This window comes from Petaurus breviceps, unplaced genomic scaffold (assembly GCF_028583685.1).
Source record: "Petaurus breviceps papuanus isolate PSGF00001 unplaced genomic scaffold, PetGlider_PUasm1.0 181, whole genome shotgun sequence".
NCBI lineage: Eukaryota > Metazoa > Chordata > Mammalia > Diprotodontia > Petauridae > Petaurus > Petaurus breviceps.
The window spans coordinates 16,892,686-16,912,016 of record NW_027185784.1 but is presented as its reverse complement, the minus strand read 5'-3'; the positions used below and the strand labels follow the sequence as shown (position 1 = coordinate 16,912,016).

General features: G+C 36.8%; 1 protein-coding gene across 4 annotated transcripts in view; it reads right to left on the bottom strand.

Annotated features, from left to right (window-relative positions):
• EXOC4 (exocyst complex component 4) overlaps window positions 1-19,331 on the bottom strand; it is a 1,166,755-nt gene that overhangs the window by 373,855 nt on the left and 773,569 nt on the right. The window contains exon 12 of one of the 4 annotated variants that reach the window (XM_069087256.1): window positions 15,280-15,322. The exons of the other annotated variants lie outside the window; for them this stretch is intronic. Within the exon in view, the coding sequence (XP_068943357.1) occupies window positions 15,295-15,322 (28 nt within the window). The 3' untranslated portion in view covers window positions 15,280-15,294. Of the gene's footprint in view, window positions 1-15,279; window positions 15,323-19,331 lie in introns of those variants that run through there. 4 annotated transcript variants of the gene reach the window in all.

Below are 19,331 nucleotides of genomic sequence, written 5' to 3'. Positions count from 1 at the left end.
CACTAGGATTTGATTTTTTTTTTAATTATGCCTGGATAATTTTCAACTGTGACTACATAAAACAATAGCATAGGTTAGCTCCAACAGCACAGCCAGACTCCAGGGTTTTGACTTGTACAGCAGCTTTATAAGAGAGAGTACTTTCCCAATCATTCTTTAAGAAATCCGGTCACCTTAGGCCCCTAAAACTCCATTCAGAAACATGAGATCCTGCAATAGTTTCAAAGGGCTTCTGCCAGTAGGGGAAAAAGCCATGACACAAGACAGGTAGCAACAATGGCCCAGCCATTAATTGGCACACTGAAATCAAAGTCTATTCTTTCCACACTGTTCTATAAAGGCCCTTTCTGTTCTAATACAAATATGGCTTAATTTCATTTCCTACTCGGCTTTGTGTAATTTTGACACGTCCTCAGTCAAACTCAATCCACTTCTCTAATCAGGCCCCATTTTTCTGGAGATGGGAAAACAAGAGGAAGCTAAAGTAATTATTGAAAACTCATAAGCAGCAGCTTTAGCCTAATTACCCTGACTTTCCTTTTTAATTTTTCTATCGATTGCCTCTTGTTAATATACAAGTATTGACTGAGCCAGTAGGGTCTGGTGCTGCTATGATAAGAACAGATGCCGTTGGGAAGCAAAATGCAATTAGGGAACCCAATATCCTGCTCTTCCTTTTCAGGAGCACTTGGGGTTATGCTGCACCAAACCAAATGCAGAGGAAGGCAAGAGTTACTGCTAAGAATCACTAGCAGAGTACCTATCCTGCAAGCATCTTTGTCAAATGAGATCATAACAATAAAGTTCTTAGCACAGTGCCTGGCACACAGTAAACACTATATAAATGCTAGTTATTACTGTTATTGTTGTTGCTGTTGTTGTTATTAAACTTGCCTCCAGTCTCCCATCTTATAACTATCTTTCTGCCACAGGGAGGGCGCAACTGGGAAAAAGCATACAGTCCCTCCTGCTTTATTCTGCCTTGCAAGTGAGGATGAAATTCTGCTCAGCCTTCAGCATATGGTCTCAGAGAACTCTCAGGTCCACAACTCCAGGGAGAAGAAGAGCCAAAGGCAGAAGGTGATATCTTTCAGAGGTTCCTGTGCTCCTTTTAAAGATATTGTGCTGATGTATTTAAAGCTTCAACTTTTAAAGAAAGCTCTATTGTGTATTTGCATTGAATATTAGGACATTATCAGAGCCTGATTTTAACAGTCATTCTGTCATCTTTGTCAGGGAGAAATTCAAAGTCACTTTGTTCCACAAAAGAAAGCTTACTTGAAAAGAACTGTTCTAGGAATATAGGTTTGTGGTTGCAATCAGGAAATCTCACCTTTTTGGGGGGGTAGGGAGGTACTATAGAGTTATCTCTTGTTTAAACACATCCCCAAAAATTCAAACAAGCATTTCTTGACTTTTTGCTATACTCCAAGAGATACAAATTAAATAGAAATCAAACAGCTAACAAATATTGAGAACAAGACACTGTACGGTAAGAAGGTCAGGGTTCAAATCCTCCCTCTGATATATATCCTGACTGTGTGACCAGACATACCCTTTAACCCATTGACTGATCCCACTAGTAGGCCTATTCCCAAATGAAATTAAAGAAATGATCCTTATGTATAAAAAATATTTGTAGCAGATCTTTTTTTTAGTGACAAAGAACTAGAAACTAAGGAGGTGCCCATTAGTTGAGGACTGGTTGAATAATTACAGCATATAAATATACTGGAATGTCACTATGCCACAGGAATGAAAAAAGACCATTTCCGTTAGACGACTGGTATGAGCTGATTCAGATTTAAGGAAACAGAACTAGAAATACAATTTACACTAAAATACCAATATTGTAAAAACAAACAATTTTTTAAAACTTCAGAACTTTGATCAACATAATGATCAACCATGACTCCAGAAGACAAATGATAAAGGATGCGAAGTACTGTCTGACAAAGGTATGCTAGAACAATATGAAGAATGGGATATATCTTTTGGGACGTAGCCAATGTGTGATTTTGTTTTGCTTGACAATGTCTATTTTTTACAAGGATCTTTTTGCTTTTTTCTTTTATGAATGGAGGGCTGGTCAGGAGAATTTCTATAATTTCTGGTAGGAATGATCTGGTCTTCAATCACTATCATAAATCTATATTTCCATTAAATAAATCCATTATGACTAAACCATTTGTTTAGTGCTAATAACAATAAAAACAATGTAGCTTTATCATTATGCTTTGTGCATGGGGTTGAAGGAGGCAGCAATTTAGCACAAAGGAATAAGTGAAAAATTAATCCTAATTGCTAGGCTTAAATTGACAGAAATGTTAAAGGATTATGAGGAAAGAGAGTCACAGAATTGTAGAATTTAAATTTGGAAGACTCTACAGAGGTCATCAATTCAATCTCCTACAGTGTTGGAAGTGCCTTCCACAGTAGCCCTGTCAGTAGCATTACCTTCAAATTTGAAAGAATGAACATACTTTAGAATAGCTCTAATACAGAATTCTCTTACATTATTTAAATACTTTGTGAAGTGTCCTCAAACTTCCAAAAATACATGTCAAGAAACTATATGCAAAATAGCCTATAATGATACAAAAACCCTTGCAGAATATAAACAGCTAATCACTGAGAGAGTTCTATGCCAGTCAGTGCAAAGTGTAAAAAGTTATCAGTTTCTCAGTCATTATCCAAACCCTCAAGTAGAAAGTTTATTTGGGTAAGAGAATTCTTCCAAGCTTATGAAATGTTACATTAAAAGAATATGCAGTTTCCCAGCAATGCTAAGAAAGGTAATGATGCCACACATTTAATTTTTCCTGCATTCATGTGTCTGCCAGCATTATAAATGAGTCATTAACACTCTCAAATAGATTGACACTGTTGTTTGCTAGCACTGAGAAATCTCATTTCCTTCAAGACGGCATAAAGACATTTTGGATCCAGTAATTGGAAGGCATGGAAAGATAGGGGAAATCTAAAGACCCTAAAATTTTTCTGTTCATCTTTCTATGATATTTATTTTGCTACCAAACCTAAAGTCTGAATGTTATATTTCAAATACAGATATTTTTTGGGCAGATATATTGGCTTTTAATTCAAGCTTAGAAAAAGAGGTATAGGTCAGATGCCACTCAGGCTGGTGTATTGGTTCAGGTTCTAGACTAGAACTAAATGAGACACTCTAGACCAAAACACAATTAACAAGAAGAAATTTACTTAACCTTAGCATGGAAAGAATATTCAGTAAGAATATAGCATTTCTTCAGTTAAGCATAGCTTCTTATACCTTTATTAGTCATACTGGTTGGTGCATAGGTCAAAAGCCTAAGGGATGAGCCCCTGAGAGTCTTTGTCCCTTAGGTCAATTAAGACTCAATGAATGGATGGTTTTCTACCTTTCAAGGAAAAATTAGTTCTGCCAGGTTAGGGAAGGGTCTTAGGATACTCTTCCCAGGACATTAGTGGACTAAAGGAAAGAAAGCACTTCTGTCTAGAAAAGTCTCTTTAAGTCACATGTTAAAAGAGTGCCAGAATGCTTTGTGCTACAAATGGCCTTCAACAAACCACTTTTTAAAGATTAGTTAACTAATACTAAATCACCTAAGACTTTAGTCAAGGAACAAGAAGATATGACATTGCTCAGAATATGTGAACATCAAAGATAGCTAGCTTCAGTCTTCAAACAAATGGAAAAGATTTCAAAAAGTACACTACATGGCTTTTAGATGTCATCACTACAATCACTAATGATTATAAAATGACCCTGTGAAATCCATATAGCATATTTCATTCTCTACTCACAGTGGCTCAGAAAATTGGTTTTTAGTTTAAGCATAAAAATTTACATTTATTCCTATAAAATGTCACCTCATTCAACCCAACAATATTGAGGGTGTTTGTTACTGGATACCAACTTTGTCAACTAACATGATAGCTTTGTGTTATGAGTAAATCTCATAAACATATGGAAGAAAACACAATACAGAGTTTTAGGCACAAGCCTTCTAGAAAATCATTTTTATTATTCTAATCTAAGCATTTCTGCTTGGAGAGAAAGAAGTTCAAAACCTGACAGATGCCCTTCTGTCTTCTGATGCTGCTACTGCCCTGGTACAGACACTCATTAGCTCATGCCTGAACTACTTTGGGAGCTTCTGTTTTGCCTCCCTGCCTCAAGTCTCTCTCCGTTCCCGTTGAACCGCCACTCCCTGCACTGTACGCTGCAGTGACTCTGGCTTCCTTGCTTTTCCTTACACAAGCCACTCCATCTCTCCACTCCTTGTGATTTTCCTGGTTGTCCTCCATGCTGAGAATTCTCTCCTTCTCCACCTCTACCTTGGATTCCCTTGTTTCCTCTCAGTCTCTGCTAAAATCCTCCCTTCTACAAGAAACTTTTACAAGTTCTCTTTAAACTTAGTGGTGCCTGCCTTCTGATCTCTAATTTATCCTAACTGGATCTTGTTTGTGGATATTGTCTTCATATTGTCTCCAAGTAGTGCCTTCCCTCTGATTTTCAATTGATTCTAATTGTACCTTGTTTGTAGCTATTGTTTCCATGTTGTCTTCCCCATTAGTGACAGTCAGGTAGGCCAGAATATAGAGCAATGGATATGAAGTCAGGAAGATCAAGTTCAAATTCAGTCTCAGACACTTACTAGCTATGTGGATTTAAGGCAAGTCCCCTTACCTCTCTTGCTCAAGTTTCCCATTTTTAAAATGGGAATAACAATATCATCTTCCTCCCAGGATTACTGTGAGGATAAAACAAGACAATTGTAAAGCACTATACAAATGCCAGCTACCACCAGCACCACCACCACATCATCATTATTACTACTTCTCCCTTACATAGTGGGCACAGCACAGCACATAACAGGTGCTTGCTTCTAATCCTGACTTTAGCTGCCCCGTGTCTCTGAAGATGCCTCTTTCACAAGCCCTTTTTAAGGTTAATATTTATAAGTATTCCTGAACAAGGAAAATTCACAAGATGATGGAACAGTTACAGAACTCAGGGTAACATAAAGAAGGGTTCAGTTAAGAGTTTGTTTCATCAAACAAACCAAATCAATTAACTTTCAGTCTACCCTTGGAGAATCTATTTCCTGTGACTACTCGCTTTAAGGCCCTCTCCTTTGGAGCCAGTAAAAAAAAAAAGAAAAAAAAGGTCATTTTCATTATTTGAAGTAATCAGAGAGATTTGTTCCTTTCCCTTTTTCCTCTATCTGAGTAAGGTCATGGCAGATCAAGTAAGGGTCCCTTGCCCTTGCCTAGTCATACTCTGATTACTACACACAGAAATTCTTCCTGGGTTGATCTGGAGAAAGAAGAACAGGACATTTGTTTCTCTTTCAGATCAGAACAAAGATTTCAAATGAGGATGATTTAAAAATACTTTCTTAATATTTCTAAAAATGAAAAAAAAAGGAATGGGTTGGAAGGGGAAATGCTAGACTGCTTCCACATCCTGTATTCAATGCTATATTCAAGATAGTGACTCAATAATCAAATCTGTCAATCCTTTCACTATTCTAGGAAAAATTTCTGGTAATTAACTCTTTTTCTTCTTCCTCTTCCTCCTTCTCCTTCTTCTCAAGGGGGGCTAGGAACTCTGCTATTATCTCTCTAAGGGGCAGGTAACATAAAACCATACATAGATCTGTAAGCCTGAATTGACAATAGGACTTAACAACTCTCCTGTCTTTTTCCAGTCATCCATCTCCTCCCTCATTTTTTTCAGTAGAGTTTATGTTGTTGTTATTGCTTGCCTGGATCATCATAACACAGTGACCCTGGCCAAGTCACTTAACTACCTACCTCAGTTTCCTCAACAGTAAAATGTTGATAATAATGCCACCTACCTCACAGGGTTTCAGTGAGTAGTCTAATGAGGTAATATTTGCAAAGTACTTAACACATCATTTGTAAAGTACTTAACACAGTGCCCAGAACATAGAAAACACTATGTAAATGTTTTTTCCTTTCCTTTTCCCCTTCCTTTCAATATAAAGATAACTGTTCTGATCATAAAGATAATTAATTTAATTCTTCATCTTTTATCTATGAAAGCTAATCAACCTGACATTTACTTATTTGCTAAGGACTTTTTAAAGATTACTTTATCAAGTATTTCCCAATTATCCTAGTTTTTTTTTAGAATCATCTCTAGTTTCTTATATTTTAAATCAAGCTTATTTTTTAAAATAAAAATGCATTCCCTCTATGTAAAATGACTGGGTGGGGGTGTTGAGGGAAGAGAATTTTTTTTTATCTCTAGATACTCTGTATATGATTGCTTAAATGCATTATAAGGTTAACAAAAATGTTTTTATAAGGTCATTTTTAAATTATGTTGACATTACTTGATGGAAATTTGTGGCTATGTGCTCTATTTCTATGAATATATAATTGAGAGATCAACAAATACAACTATGCACAATGAGCCAATGGATGGAGGTCAAAAGCCCCAAAGGATATCATCGCCCCAACTGTTACGCTACATAAAAAGATTAATCTGCAATTAATAGAAAATTTCAGTTAGCAAAAAGATCCCATTCTATAGCTGTGGTAATGAGATGAGGTGCAACTGTACATGAAAAAAAAAAACCAGGCCTAATTTCCAGCTGTGAATAGAGAAAAGGTGTAGGTAGAAACACTATTAAGATCTCACAAGACTGGAATAGATGAAAGTTCAGTTTTCCTTTTATAAAATAGATTTCTTCTGATACTACTTTCCCTACTATAGTCCTCTCTTTAATCCCTCCCAAAATGCCATCCCTTGTAAAAATAAAAAACAAAAAAAACAAAAAACATTACATGTACGTCTATATTTTACATATATGTACAATGAAGTTTTTTTGAACCTAAGTAAAAACCAATCAACACAATGACAAAGATAAACCTTATATGCAATGTTCCACATTCCTACTAAAGAGAGGGTAGGGGTGGGAAGTGGCTTCTTATATCTCTTTCTTTGGGATCAATTGGTAATTATAAGTTTACAATGTTTCAGTTTTATTTTGTGGTTGTTATTCTTTCCATTTATATTACTGTAGCCACCGTGTTTATTGTTTTCCTGGCTCTGCTTACTTTGCTTTGCATGTATATTTTTTCATGCTTCATTATTTTTCATACCACAATAATATTCCATTACATTCATGTGCCATTATTTGTTGTGCCATTCCCCAACCAATGGGTATAATACTGGTGATTAGGAACATTTTGCCATATGAATGGATTGTAATTCTTTTAAGAACTGTTTCTTCCTATCCTTTGTCCATCTTATTAGGCAATGGTTTTTGGTCATATATTTTGGTCAGTTATTCATATATCTTAGTCATCAGAACCTTATCAAAAATACTCGATTCAAAGGTATTTTTTCCCCATTCAATTACTTAAGACTGAATTATTATAGTAGGGAAGTAGGTGGGTGATTTCACTCATCATAAGAGTAACTAAACTATTATTTTCTGTTGTAATGGATCCCAGCAAAATGTCAGAGGCAGGACCAGTACATGCAGATATGACTACGCTGGGGACTCTTTGCTAGATTATAAATCAAGCCTGCCCACTGTCAATGAAATGACTTTCCATGGTTTTGCTCTTTTAAACTGAATCCATCGCTTTCTGATTTTGCTTCTGTTTACAAAATCTAATGGTACTTATCTAATCTTAAAGTTCACCTCTCACAGTTGCTAGTTCTACTGCAGTGTTGATATCTGACTCTCCGACTGTCAGTCAAGTAGCATTTAATATGCATTTCCTATATGCCAGGCCCTTTTAGAGTCCCCAGTTTTCTATGCTGCCTATAGTCATTCCTTTCTGCTTCTGACACAGTTTCTCAGTGAATATCCTCATCCTCCTACACAACACACAAATATCTCCTCTCATTCCTCCAGCTGTGGCTGTGATCATTGCCTAGTCAATGCTACCTGACTGGACATGATATCTGTACTTATCCAGAAACAGGTTCAATGAATCAATGATTCTGAGAGACCTTATGTAAACAAAGTTGACTGAATAACCATGAAATAAAACAATCACTCCTATGAGTTAGAAGGGAGTCCCAAAGATGATTAGAGTAAACTCTCAAGACAGTCTGTAGACCACCTGGATCAAGTTTTCAAGAAACTTAGGAGTTCCAGGGGTATGACTGTGAGAAAGGGATGGAGTTGGTTGAGTTATGTTTTCAACGGCTCTCCACTATCCACAATCTTGGGAAAATGAAAGCTCTGTTATATGCATTTGGGTGGAAATGCCACAGAAGGATCCATCAGTCCAACAAACTCATTCATTATGAAAACACTGCTTATGAATCAAAAGAACATGCATAATTATTATAATGCTGTAAATGACAAAAGCTTTAAAGACATTCATATTTTGATGACAATTTCAGGTCTGGAAAATGGCTAATGTCAGATACATTCTCTTCTCCTTGGCAAAAGGGTGGGAGCCAGGGGCACAAAACCTTACATACAGTGCTCTGGTCAACACCAAGGCAGATGTAGCTGGTAAGCTAGTCAGCTTTTCTTTTCTTGTTTTTTTTTGGCAACACCTAGCTCAGGGGCTGTCATGAAGATCAAGTGAAATAACATATGTAAAGTGCTTTACAAACCTTAAAGTGTGATATCAATGTTATCTATTATATTTATTATTAAATCTTTTTTCTATGTAATATAGATGGGTTCAATGGGAGGTGGATTCCAGGGTAAAAAGACTATGATATTAGAAACAAAGGGCAGCAATCATTTTTTTTAAGTTGGTGATGACAATGAAGTTCATGTTTCTCAAATCTTTGTAAAGTAAGATGAAATCATAAAAACACTATGGAAAGAAAGGACTATAAAGCAATCTTTGGGCCTTTAGAAGCCACAGAGAAATTCTACTAGAGAAATAGAAATTCTAATTTTCTCACCAAATAGTGTCTGAGCCATAGAAAGTATATAAAGATCATCTCAGTTTCAGACTCTTCTAGATATTTTTTAAGTGAAGAATTATAATCAGATGAATAAATTTCAAATATTCCATTTAAATTTGGCCAGGTCTTATTTAAATAAAGTGGAAAACTGATGTAGAAGTCACCCCCTTCTCCCTTCTAAATGTGATAATGACCACACAAACACAAATGATTTAATTTCAAAGCTTTTCTATTATTTGAGATGTTCCTGTCAAGAGGTGAGTCCTTAACTGTTACCAACTGTCACTCTGAGCAGCTGGCTGAAACTAAGTGACAAAAGGAAGCTCTCCTGTGGCTAACAAACAACTTACCTGTTCAGATCTGATCTGCCAAAGGCGCTATTGTCTACTGCTTGGTAAATGGTTTGGATAAAAATCCATATATTGAGCTGGGCAGAAATGAAATAAAGTCTAAGCAGTGACAGAATGTCAATTATGGCCTTGGTAAAACAGCCCTTTCATTTCTTTTTAAGCTGTTAACTTTGGCACTTTCTAGATTATAAGAATTTGATTTAAATTTCATATTCCTTATCACAGGGCCATACTTAGGTGAAAAAACATAGAATTTGGCAGAAGAAAAATGATCATTTTAGGGTGAATTGTTTTTACTGGGGGGGAGGCTTCTTAATAAAAACATTTTTTTAAAGGTATACATACATGCAGGAAAACCACTTCCTCAAAGCAATGTCACACCATGTTTCTGTCATTTGCATAGTATTAAAACAATGCATATTGCTAAGCAAGTGGTAAAAAACTTTTATTTTTAAGATTTTCTGTGGATTCCTGAGACAAGGTAGCATTGGTCACAGATAGCTATCCACAAGTTGCAGCTGTCTCTCATTAAATAAAGAAGGCAAGGCAGGTAGCTGGTCAATGGGCCTCTCTGACTTTCTCAGTCACTGCTATAAGGGAAACACTAAATTAGCCAGTATCAGATTGACAATCATGCCTCCTTGGAATCCTATTCCCATTCCTTATGAGTCATAGAACTGAGGGCTGGAAGGAACTACAGAGATTAATTAATTTAACCCCTCATTTTTACAAATGAACAGAGAACACAAGTGGTAATGTGACCAAAAAAAATGGCACAAAGCTATCATCAGAGCAAAGAGCTGAGTCTGATTTTTGGTTTGGTTTTTTTTTTTTTTACTCCAAATCCACTTTCATCCTTTGCATTTTATTATGCTGTCTTATTCCCATATGAGTTTGACTCCCCCTAGACCAAGGCATCTTAAACCCATTTTATTTCATGAATAACTATGGGAGTCTGGCATAGCCTTCAGAACACTTCTCAGAATCATATTTTTAAATGTGTCAGATAAAATTAATACGATTACAGAAGAAATGAATTATACCGAAACAAAGATATTAGATTAAAAAAAAAGTTCACAGACCCCAGGTTAAAAACCATTGCTCTACTAGAAGTAGGGAACCTATGGCCTATAAAGTTTAGATTCCATCAAAGGGCTGCACCTGAGGACCTAGAGGGTCACATGTGGCCTTGGGGCTGCAGGTTCCCCACCCCTGCACCTAGACATAGTCTTTGTGTGTTCATCAGTGGATGCCTTGGGATTGCCTTACACTGAGCTACTGCCCTCTCCCTAGAAGAGGAGCTCACCTGCTCTGTCTTTCTGCCTCTTGTTGCCCCTCAGTCCTTCGATTCCATCAGTTTCCCTCTCATCCCAACAAGTCCTGCCTCAATCCTAGGTGCAAATCTTCTAATTAACTCTTTTAAGACACCAGAGAATTCAGCCTCAAGCTCCTATCACTATTTGGCAGCTGGAGGCTACTGCCTCTAGGCTCCTTGCCTTGGGTGGGCCTATTGTAGCCAGTGTTCCTGCTGCTTAGGCACAAGGATGGCAGATCCACAGTTAAGAAATTGGGATTAGAGGGATGATAAGTGTTTATATATTTAACATTTATTTACTCTACTGTTTGAGTTCCTGATCTTTCTAATTGTTAGTATAGTCTCCCTTCTCAAGTGGTTTTGTTTTCTGCCTAAATCCTACAAAACCCTAGTAGAATATAAACTCTTTGAAGGTAGGGACAATTTTTCCTTCATGTTATAACAGAAAGCTTTGCATATAAAATGTACTTAATAAACGCAGGCTGAATTCAAGATGAGAATAATTCCAGTTTGCATAGTTTTGCTACCTACTCTGGAAAGGGAGAAGAAATAAAGGTCATTTGGCTAAGTGGAATGACAGAAGGGAATGGGGTGTGCCCAGGATCCAAGCTATTTATTTGTATTGTTTCTTTAAATTGAAAGAAAGTGATTAAAGATATGCAAGAAGGTATTCGTTCCGGGAATTTGGGGATCACATCATTCAACATCAAGCTTGAGAAAAGGTCCCACATGGAAGGTGAAATGCTCTTCCATGCATATTTCACATAAGGCAAAACAAAAAGGGGAGGGGGAACTTGAGTAAAATGGAAGAGGTCAGATTCAATTTGGAATTACATGGAAAAGAGAATTATGGTCGCTCCAGGTCCTGGGAATTTCTCTTACTATGAGTAATCTTTACTACTCCACAACTAAAAGAAAATGTTGTCAGGGTTAGGTGACTAGAGACATATTTTTAAAACTGGGCTTTTACAAGTTGTGATAAAGTAGCATTATAGTCACTTTAAGTTTGTCAACATTTCCAGCTGGTTCACTCAACAAGGCAGAGTAATTTTTGGTAGGAGGAACACTAACATCCCTTAAGGGACCAGTGAAAGAGAGTAAGAGTGAGCATGTTTACACATACGAGTCTTCGCATTTTCACAAATGTTGATTTGTATTTTGAAAATTGGCAAAAGAATGTGAAGAGGGATTTTATTTAGTTGGATTAATTAGCAGGTGCAGTAAGCTATTTCAATTGCCAAGGGGCAATTAAAAGATGCAATTGTCTGTGTGATAATATTCATAAGCATAGTTGAAGAGACATGTAAGAAGAATGCTTTTCTATAGCCTTTACTAATAAAAAATATGATTAATTTATTTTTAGAAAATTCTCACTGATCCTCTCTTCCCCACCCTTCTGAGGCCCTTCTTGATTTGAATGGATATGGCCATCAAGAATAAATTTTTCACTGTACTCTAGTCCTGTCAGTACAAAATTTAAAAAAAGATTTGAGTTAGGACCTAAAAGAGACCAAAAGCACAAGGCTCTTTCCTTTTGGTTTCCAGTAAAACAAAAGAAAGTCAACAAAGGCAATAAACACTGAAAATGTTCTGTTGAAAAGGTTTTGCACAGAAGAAAAATTACCACAGGGTAAGATCTGATTATCTCTTTGAATAACTGCATTATCTGTATAGGCCAATCCATCTAAGTACTATTCAGGTTACTAGTAAAGTCTGAAGAAATACAAACAATATCCTATGGCTCTCCAGGTTCCCCCCCCCCTCCGCTCCCCCTTCCCCCTACAGACACTCACTCCCTCAATTATCTTTAGCTATTTAGTTCAGTGAAATCAAATGAAGTTCAAAAGAGGAATTTCCTGAATCTCTTTTCTCTAAAACTTTTCTCCTATGGAAAAATGTCAATCCCTTTAGTTCTCTAAATTAAAGGAAAATTACTTATCACTATGCAATTGAAAAAGCAAGCAGAAAAAAACAATCTTAAAAGGTTTGACTTTGGGTGTTGGTGTCATCTGGCATTATTTTTTTACATATGCATAATGATCTGCTACCAAGAGTTAAGATCAAGGCCAATGATTGGGTTTCCCCTGGGTTCCAACCAATGGGTTTCCAACTTCCCCTCTAAGTGGAAATAAATAGTACACAGGGCCAATCAGGAGAACATAAGCCTCAAATTGAAAAGGGACTTAACATTTAGCAGATAAAGAACTATGACAGATAGGATAGGGACATTTTAATTGTCTTAGCAGAGTGCTATATGACCTGGCATGAAAGCTAGAACTGTACCCAATAATTAGTGCATTTGTACTGGGAAAAGATTAGGAAAATAACTGTTCAAAATAGATGTATGTATATTCCAGTAGGTTTTTCCAAGCTGGAAAGACTTAGCAACATCTTGTGTCTCTCTATTATTTGGACACTCGCCTAGCCACATTCAGAGAGGCTCATCGCCAGAAGGTTGGCTACAAGTTGACAATTTTTTTTTTTTTGCCACAGCAACTCATCAGGACTGTCCTTTTTTAGGTGTGGAGGGGATTGCAACCTGTATCAGGGGAAGAAGTGCCCATACCCACTTTTATCATAATTCCAGGGGAATGATGATGCATGCTACCTACCTCCTACCAGAGAGGTGATATATTAAGGAGAAAAAAACACTTACCATTTTCATATTTTTGTATGATGTGATCTATGTTAATCACAAAGTTTTCCTTCTCCCAACCCCCCACTACAACTGGGGAACAGAGAATCAGTGAAAGGAAAAAGGGTAATATATCAAAAAAAAAAAAAAGGGGTCACTGAAGGATCTTTCTTAAAAATGGAAAGAATAGAAGAAAAGGATGTCCAAAAGGAATGCTGGACAAGCAGACCAGCTTTGAAAGTTACAAGTTGATTTTATTATATACTTAAAAAGGAAAGCAAGGTTTTTATAGTAGAGACAAGCAGTTTCAAATGCAATCTTCTTTTTCTGTTCTGCTATGTACATAAATACATAATGCCTACTCTATTTGGTATTAATGTTTAGAATAAAAACAAACATTAATTTTACAAAAATATCAGCTCTCTTACTTTTACTGCCTGGGTGACTTTGGGCAAGTCACTTCAGATGCCTGGGGACTTTGGCTCTTTATTTTTAAAATGAAAGGGTCAGGCTAAAGGATCTCTGAAGTCTCTTTCATCTCTAAAATATATGATCCTATGCTCCCTGAAGTGCAAAGCTCTGTTACAGGCATATCTGCAAATATATGATTCCTACTAGCAATAGCACTATTTCTTTCTATTGACAGTTTTCCATCAATCATCACCCTATTCTTAATATTTCCTTTGTAGTACATCTCTTTGCTGGTGATCATTGAGAACCAGCTTGGGGATCTATAACTTTCTTAATCTTTGATAGCTACATGAATCACTTTTTTGCTGCTCCTAGGACTAGTGTCAATATCTGATTTTCAGAGACCCGCAAGTATGCTGTTAATCTGGGCAATTATCCATCCATTCAACATCCCCTTTACCTACCTACCAATGCCCTGGCAGGCAACTGGGTTCACAGGACCTATTAGTGGTTTACACCTATAACCTTAACCTTACAACTTAACACTGAGGTATAAAGGCCAAGCAAGTGGAAAGCTACAGGAAGGAGATTTCCTTAGCCCCTGAAGAAACGGAAACTTTGACTCTTTCCCTGAGTACCTGGGGAGAAGCCTGGCTGTGAAACTACTTACCAACTGTGACCTAAATCAGTCAGTTACCCATTTCCTTATTTGTAAATTGAGGGGGTCAAACAAGCTGATTTCTAATGTTCTAAAATGCTCCTTTAGTAAAAATTCTGAGCTTCCGGGTCTGAATCCTAAGATTCCAAGATATCACAGAATCTCAGCTATGGAAGGGAAGGCAAATCCATTTAATTTGACCTGTACCTGAACAAGGAGAGCCCTTACAACATGCCCACCAGAGCAAAAGACATCCAGTCTTGGCTTGAAGTCCAGTGAGGAAGAGTTCACTATCTCACATGGTAGTCCATGGCTAGCTAAAACTTTTTGTTATTTTAACTAAAAAACCAACCAACCAACCCTATCTTTTAAGAAATACTAAAATTTAGGGGCAGCAAGTGTATTGGCATTAAATGATGTATTTTATTTTAATTGAACACATATCTACGATGGAGTGAAAATAAAATGTGGATGAAGTTTCAGAAAAATTTTCCTTCATACCGACACAATGAGGCAACTGATAGTTTAGTGCCACCTCCCAGGAATCCCAAAGAATACAATTTCCACAATATATAAACACAAAAAAGCCCTTACATGGCCCCCTGATGTGCAGGTCCCAGGCAAGGCTGTCTTTTTCTAGATAAATAAGTATTTATGTGACAGCATCTTTCATCTAAGATACATAATAATTTCCCCCCTTTAAAGAGAATTTCCAAAGAGATTTGCATAATAGCCCAAAATGAGTCCAAAGGCATGATTAGTGTCAGACTCATAAATAATAGTATTTTAACAATTATACACCATACCAAATGCAATTACTAGCTTTTTATAAACACAAAACTTTAGAAAAATGGCCCAAGTGTTGGGTTTTTTTAATGTGGGGGAGCCATAGTTGAAGTAGCTGTCAATCATTCCTTTACTTCTACTTATGCAGGACCACCAGGGTGTTTAGGTTTGAGTTATTTTGTTGTTGTTGTTGCTGCTGCTGCTGTGGCTGTTGTTTTATTTTTGGTCTTTCTGGAAATTAGATCTGCGAAAGAATTAAAGGGCAAGAAATTGTGAGTAAAAACCATTTATTGAGTCACCCATGGGCTACACAGCAGTTCTTCCTGAGTGCTACATGCTGGGTGCAGAGGAAGACAAAACTAGAGGAAACAGTTCTAAAATCACAACTCACCTTGGTCTGAATATGTGTACTACAGTGCAAGAGTAGGTATCAATAAAAGTCACTGGTTAACTGGAAGTTTCTAAAGGGAAGGTAGCGATGTATAATGAAAGGTTTGCTGGTTTGAGATCTGAAGCTATCCCATCCTAAATTCACATTAGCACAAGAAGAAGCTGGGGATTCTCTTTGTTGCCTTATTGTCCATTTAGACTTGTGATTTTTGGATGTGGAAAATCTGGATGAGAACTCTGGATGTGGAAAATCCCTCCTGATACAGGAAGCAACTCAACTGTAATTTAAAGTCTTATAAAATTTCGTGGAAGCTCTGGGGGGATGAATGACTTGGCATGAGCAAGAGACAGAAATTGAACACAGGTCTTTCTGGACCTCTATCTACTACTAAAGGATGCTGCCTCTCAATATTACTACATTTCAAACTTCTCATTTTCTAACCTCTTTCCAATTAATTCTGCCTAGTTTTTATATAATCTGACCTGGACCTCAGTTAAGAATTGAAGGTGTGGCATTAGTTTACTCTAGTAGAAAATTAATAGCAAACAAACAAACAAAAACCCTCAGAATAAATAGTATTCATCATTACCAACACTAAGCATCCAAGTGAACATAAAAGCATCATATTTGATTGTAGACCAAATGAATTCTCCATCATGTTATAAGTAGCCACTGCACAAGTTATAAATAACAAGATGAAAATATGGAGAGAAAGGGAACATTATACACACCTGACTGACTAGTAATAAATGGAACAAATTCTCAAGCATCGGATATCCCACTTAAACTTTGACAGATCCCTACTTAATTTTTGAAAGATTCAATGTTGTCTGCCCCTCCTTCCCTCCCTCCCTCCTTCCCCTTTACCTCTCCCTTACCTCTCCCTCTCCCCTCTCTCTCTCTCTCTCTCTCTCTCTCTCTCTGTCTCTCTCTCTCTCTCTCTCTCTCTCTCTCTCTCTCTCTCTCCCTCTCTTTTTCTCTCCTTCTCTCTCTCTCTGTCTTTTCCTTTATCCCCCCTCTCTCTCTTCCCCCACCCGTGTCTGTCTCTCTCTATTCTATAATCCTCAGATACATAATTATAAATTCCAAGTGAAAATAAAAAGTCTTAACAAAAACTTGACTATTTCATTTCATCTTAGAAACAATCATTTAAAGACAAGGTCTCAAAAAAAAGTCATTTGCAGGAAAGAACAAATATGCATCCTGTAGCAGAAAGCTGATACTTATAAACCAAAGGTTCATCCCATCATGTACTTCTTTTCTTAGCCAAGATAAATGTTTAACATAATGATTTAAGGTCTAATACCAAAATTCTGGGTACTCACTTTAGATGCAGTTCCTTACCATGTGTGGTTCTGTTGATTGACCAGAAAAGCAGTGTTGTGGAGCAAAGAAAGAATCTGAGGTTTAGTATTAACTTCTAGATTGGAGGACAAAACAAAGAAAGAAAAGAAAAGTTCTGCCACAATTAATTTAAGACTTTGGATTCTAATAGTTAAAAGTAAGCCTTGTTTATATTAAAAGAACTTCTCAAGCACTGACTAGTTAAATTATATGATATCTAGAAATCATATTAATCTAACTTCACATGAACATCTGAGAAGTCCCTTGACCTGTCAATGAGTTAGTGTTAAAAATTCCAAGTCTGTATTTAATAACAATGCTTAAAGATCTCTCAGAAACAAGTATCACATGTTTCCAATATCTTCATGTTCTACTGTGTTAAAAGAACCCAATATACAAAGGGGAAATCAATACATGACTCCATAAATTCACAGAAATTCATTATTACTCTACCATTTTTCTCCACTACCTTGCCAAAGAGTGTTTAATGATGCTTTTGAAACCATTCTAATACATATGAAAGAAGAATAAATATATCTTCTTGATACTATTTTGAATGTCTGAGATCTCTGTTCAGGTGACTTGTAGAAAAAAAGCACAAGAAAGATTCTCGGCATATTTCAGAGAATGAGTATCATTCCCTATGGCTATTCAAGATCACAGGTTGTGTGGTCATGTGAAATGTCACACTGTGAAAACTGATGCTGACCTATCAGCCTAAGGCCACAAATTGCATTTCCCTGGTCAATGACAGGGTTTGCCATTGGAAAGGCTCAGAGACTGGGCCTAATCATTAATGCTGATAATATTAGGCATGGCCCTTATGTAATTTTGATTGCTATGATTGGCTTACGTAGCTGTCTGATCAATTTTAACTCAAAATAACTTATTTCAGAGATAAAGAGTCTATATTGGAAGCCCAATCTATTTTCACTAGAACGAAATTTCTCCAACTTGACCAATCACTAAACATGAAGTTTAGTCAAACAGACAGCAAAAGAGGTAAGAGGGTGAGTTCGCATCTCAGGGTTCGGCAAAAACTGCCCCAAAGACAATTGCTCTTAGCTATGATGCTGATTCCCCTGATTTGGGCCATCTGTCCCTTTACTCCTTATCTTTGCCCTTCACCCCGATACTTTCTTACCAATGACCCTGAGGACTACCTCATTAATGAGTAGCAGTCTGGTAGCAACAAATATATTCATTCATTTGACAGCTTTCATCTAGCAAATTTGTAACATATGAATTCCAAAGTATGTAAATAATTTACTACGATTAATGTAAATGGAGGAGTAACATTTGGCTTATAAATAATCCTCCTAAGGAAAGGAATTTTTATTTGCCAAGGGATGAGAATAAAAGCAAATCTGCAAGATGATCAGTGACCTAGGAAAAGGTTAAGCGCAGTATTAATAATAAATGCTGAAGTCAAATTCAGACTGACAGGAATTCATTTTTCTTGCTATTGCATACACATGGTGATAATCCAATCTCAAAGCTGAATTTATGTGGTGAGGGCATTAACTCAAAGGCAGCTTGTTTAAAAATGCAACAATTTAGGGCAGTTTTGAACAGAGATATTGTATACCACTTTGCATCTTGAATGGCACTGAAATTTTACATTGATCTTTACAGAAGACATTTAAAGAACACACTAGTAAAAGAATTAATGGATTATTTTCCCTTTCCCAATGACCTCTAAAACCCCTAAAACTCCAGTTAAATAGTTCTAACAGTTATCACCTTTTGCTTATTGCAGCAGTTTTATTATCCCATAGTCCTAACATTTTAATACTGTGCCAGAGATTGGCTGCTGATGAGAACCTGTAATTGCCTAAAGCTAAGTTTAACAATACCTTTTTTCCTACTCTTTTGAAATCTATAGTTTCCCCCAAAATACCTCTATCTGCAGAGTCCTGATTTGAAGGAAGAGAGAAAGGAATTAACATGTCTCTCTCTTTCAAAACTTTGATTTTCCACTGAACCCTAGGTAAAGTCAATGGCGGTAAGAATTTAATGAATCTAGGGCAACTGTCAGAAAATGTGTGGCCAAGGTCACTTGTCTTATTCTAAACTCTTGAATACAAAGTGATTTCTGAATAGGTTTACAAAATGTGGTTTTGCTTTGAGAAAAATAATGGCTTTAAGGCTGCAAAGTTCCCAATGGCACTGTAGCATTACACAAGGGGTGAGTTTCTCTCCGGTAGAAATGGTAAAATCCTCCTCATCAGGAAAATGTTACATGCAACTGAAGAAAAATGTTGGATTGTAGAAAAGCCCGGATAGCCAAAGTACTGCAACTGGGGTGGGCTGATATATCCCTGATACCTCTGTAGCAAGAGACATGTCCTACCAACTAATTCAAAGTAAGGAAAAATGAAACACCCTCACCCCATTCTGGGGCAGCTAGATGGCACAGTGGATAGAAGGCCAGGCCTGAAATCAGGAAGACTCTTCTTTCTGACTTCAACTCTGGCCTCAGACACTATCTGTGTGACCCTGAGCAAGTTACTTAACC